Genomic DNA, 4,053 nt, shown 5'->3' with positions numbered 1-4,053 from the left:
CATGCAAGCTAAGTTTGCATGATTTCAAAATCCAAATATTTATTCTCTCATTCATGGAATTATCCATTCCTTTCAGTAACCATCCAATACACTCTTATAGACCTAAATATTTAAGTGGGTCCCGCTTTCAGTCAAATAAAGAAGAGACGAAGCTTGGAGAATGAAGATGAACCACTTTGAAAACAAACAAATATTTGAATTCATCCGGTGATAAACCCTTAAGTTTTCCTATTTAATTTATTAATGTTATTTTGTTTTTGATAGAAAAAGAAAAAGAGTTTATTACTACACGGTGAAAATAACTCAGAAAACAGTGTGAAACACCACATAGAAAATAGGTTTCACCTAACTCTCATGTTAAGTTAACGCATTGATATTAATTAAATGAGCAATGCTACAATGGCTTTCCAAGGTCAAAATTTGGACATAATGTTCCTATAAGGGCAAAGCGGTCCCCTCAAGCATATATTTTAGACTTAGATCACACGCTCGCTTGTTTTTATTTGAAACTTTAGAGTAATAATATTATTAAACTGATTCAAACCTGGTAAAATCAGTAGAATAGAAACTCTGAGAATGGAATAGAAACTGGATTTTGGTATTCCGAGAAGCCTATAATTATATAATCCTAAATGTGTCATAGTGGAATTTGCAGTTCAATTTTATATTTGAGGTCTGTTTTGGAATCTGGTTCAGTCCCACGTTTCCAAATGTTATTTCAAAGTTTCCAACATTATAAATATTATTCATTACATGGAACTTTGATATTCTGTCTTGACTTGTAGTTCTGGATATAGATTATAATTTTCATGACATTAATGTGTTTAAAGGGTTATTAAGTGATTCATAATCCCCAAACCTTCAAATTAGCCATTTTATTGAGATTCCACGTTTCCATGGTCATACTTTTCGTACAATTTTAAGTTTTCTGCATGCAAACACAGTTTAAATATGATAAAATAAATAGAGGTAATATTTTATTAAAGTTTAGGTCTTCCTCCTATTTCACTTCTTTTTATCTGATTTGTTGTCCTTATCACAGAATCAACATGTTTCTATCCAAATCATTAATCTTGAGATCTTTCTTAATAACTTCTGTTATGATTATTTTAGATCTTCCTCTAACTATTTGACTTCTTTTCATATGATTTATTGTCCTTATCACAGAATCTATATGTCTTCTCTCTACATGTTTAAACCCTCCATCTATGATAATCTTCATCCCATTTGTTTATCTGACTTTTTCGATGTACCAAAGCTTAAATTCCGAGTTGTCTAATTCTTTAGTTTTTTCACCTTTTCACTTAGTTTCTTGTAGGTACATTAAACGGATCTTCCTCCTAACCATATTGTCCACTATTTCCATAGATTTTTCAGTAAACGTGCCTACATTCTATGATCCAGAATAAATCCTACACTCATGAACTAATTTATTTACCCACACCCGTTCACGAAATTATAGGAACTCTTGCTTATTTTTCACTGCATCCAGCCGACGAAGCAGTAGGTCTTACTCTTTTGACACTATACCGGAGCCATATAACGTGTTGTTTTTGGAAAACGACCTAACAATACCATTATTTTATAATTGATACATGTCATACATTATATTCAAATCAACCTTAAAAAATTTAAGTATGATAAATCTCTAGTATAGTGATCTCTTGTTGACTTGAATAGTAGTAAGTACTTTTAATTAATTAATTTTCTTGGTAATTGTTCATTTTTAATTAAGAGTAATTGCCCTTTGCTTATTGTGATGAACCAAATCTAAGCAATCCTCGCAAAACACACAATGCTTTAAAAGTCACCAGAAAAGGTGGCTGATCCTTCGGTGGCATACCCCTTATCAGGAAGCATATAATCACTTCATATTAACTCTTTAACTTCACTCTCATTTCACACTTCATTCGCTTCCAAGTTTTCAACCCTTCTCATTTCATGCACTTCTAGGGTTCTTGTTCTTGTTTTTAAAAACTTTCAATCATCTCTTTGAACCATCTTCCACTTTTCTACCTTGTTTTTAGTCTTTAGTTTTATGATATGGAAGAGATAAATGACTGTGAAAAAGTTGATGAAGTTATATTACCAGGGTTTAGGTTTCATCCAACTGATGAAGAGCTTGTTGGTTTTTACCTAAAGAGAAAAGTTCAACAAAGACCTCTATCTATTGAACTCATCAAGCAGCTTGATATCTATAAATATGACCCTTGGGATCTTCCAAGTAAGACAATATATCTCTATAAGCACTTTTTCAAAAACATTATAATATAAATACTTATGTATAAGTTATGATTTTATGTATGTAGAATTTGCTAGTACAGGAGAGAAAGAGTGGTATTTCTACTGTCCAAGAGACAGAAAATACAGAAACAGTGCAAGGCCAAATAGGGTTACTGGAGCTGGATTCTGGAAAGCTACAGGTACAGATAGACCAATCTATTCCTCAGAAGGTTCTAAGTGCATTGGTTTGAAGAAATCATTAGTCTTTTACAAAGGTAGAGCTGCTAAAGGACTCAAAACTGATTGGATGATGCATGAGTTTAGGTTACCTTCTCTCGTGGATCCGCTTTCGTCAAAGAAGTACTTCGACAAAAACATTCCCGCTAATGTGAGTAAAAATACTTAAATCTTTATCTTAGCAAATTTATTATTTTCAAGCGAAGTTTTAAATATGAGTTGCACTCGCGATTTGATATTATAGAGATTCGAAGGTTAAAATGACTCATGCAAAGTCAATTTTAATTGCATGATATTCGATTTGTCTCATTATAAATGTCTCTGACTTATCCAACTTTTATCTTAGCAAAGTTATCATTTTCGAGCTAGGTTTTAAATAACAGTCGCACTTGTGATTTGATATTATATAGATTAACAGTCAAAAATGATTTACTCATTCAAAGTCAACATTGATTGAATGATACTCCATTTGTCTCATTATAAATGTCTCTTTAACTTATCCAATCTTTATCGTAACAAAGTTATATTTTTGAAATTTTAAACAGTCAAAAATGACTCATGCAGAGTCAACATTAGTTGTAAGATATGGATACTCTATTTGTCTCATTATAAACTCTCTTTATTAACTTGTCTTTTGAATAACATGCAGGAATCTTGGGCTATCTGCAGAATATTCAAGAAAACCAATTCTACAGCTCAAAGAGCTTTGTCTCACTCTTGGGTTTCTTCTCTTTCTGAAACAAGAGCCTCTATGCTAACCAAAAATCAAGAAATCAATCAATTTTGTTCGGACAACATGTCACAAACAAAGAAAGAAACCTTATCAAACAACTTCTTCGCTAACAACAATGATAGCCAAAATTTTGATGTTGATGTTAATCCCTTACTACACAAAGCCTTTGATCATCATTTACCCATTTCAAATGACTATCTCAATACAAACTTGATATTCTCACCATCTCAACTACAAACATGTGATAACACTTCCAAACCTACATTGGATGTTTCATCAATGTTGTTGAATATGTCATCATCTTCAATGCTTTGTGATGAGGTTACAACTACAAATTTCAATTGTGGGTTGCAAGAGCAATTTAGTGACTACTCATTGCAACTACAAAGTACATTTGATAACCAATATGATAATAATGCATTGGTAAAGTCTCCTTATTACAATGTGAATGTGCCTCGTATTGATGAACAAGAATTGATGCATTTCAATATTGGTGATGCATGGAAGTCAAATTTGCTTTGGGATACTTCATTGTGTCCATGTGATGTTCCCTCTAGTTATTATTCTACAACAACCAAGTGTTATACTTAATTAGTCCTTTTTATCTTTACATATTAGGATTTAGAAGCACTTTTTTTCTTCTTCTAGTTAGCTTCTATAGTAGGAAGTGAGTACAAGTGATTCTGACTTATTTTTTAACTTTGATTTGTGTTTAATTTAAATTAACATGTAGAATTTGTATTTTCAGTTTTTATTTGATGTTAAGGTAATTTGAAACTTTTTGTAACTTAGGAAATATGTGAACTCAAATGTCAATGGAATAGAAATTTGACTGCAATGGAAGAGTTTGAAAATGAGCC

At 31.7% G+C, this 4,053-nt stretch overlaps 1 protein-coding gene across 1 annotated transcript; it reads left to right on the top strand.

Annotated features, from left to right (window-relative positions):
* The first annotated feature begins 1,890 nt into the window (after nucleotides 1-1,890).
* Nucleotides 1,891-3,849, top strand: LOC127119522 (protein FEZ). The gene is made up of 3 exons (XM_051049761.1): nucleotides 1,891-2,224; nucleotides 2,310-2,611; nucleotides 3,110-3,849. The coding sequence occupies exons 1-3, from the start codon at nucleotides 2,044-2,046 to the stop codon at nucleotides 3,782-3,784; spliced, it is 1,158 nt and encodes a 385-aa protein (XP_050905718.1). The 5' UTR covers nucleotides 1,891-2,043; the 3' UTR covers nucleotides 3,785-3,849.
* Nucleotides 3,850-4,053: the final 204 nt, after the last annotated feature.

This window comes from Lathyrus oleraceus, chromosome 2 (assembly GCF_024323335.1).
Source record: "Lathyrus oleraceus cultivar Zhongwan6 chromosome 2, CAAS_Psat_ZW6_1.0, whole genome shotgun sequence".
Lineage (NCBI taxonomy): Eukaryota > Viridiplantae > Streptophyta > Magnoliopsida > Fabales > Fabaceae > Lathyrus > Lathyrus oleraceus.
The sequence above is the reverse complement of the archived record's forward strand: the minus strand, read 5'-3'. Positions and strand labels throughout refer to the sequence as shown.

Bases quoted from the DNA above. Each gene is read 5' to 3' on its own strand.
- LOC127119522 (XM_051049761.1), top strand. From the start codon at position 2,044: ATGGAAGAGATAAATGACTGTGAAAAAGTTGATGAAGTTATATTACCA. The intron at 2,225-2,309 runs GTAAGACAATAT...TTATGTATGTAG, and splicing joins TGACCCTTGGGATCTTCCAA to AATTTGCTAGTACAGGAGAG. The intron at 2,612-3,109 runs GTGAGTAAAAAT...AATAACATGCAG, and splicing joins ACAAAAACATTCCCGCTAAT to GAATCTTGGGCTATCTGCAG.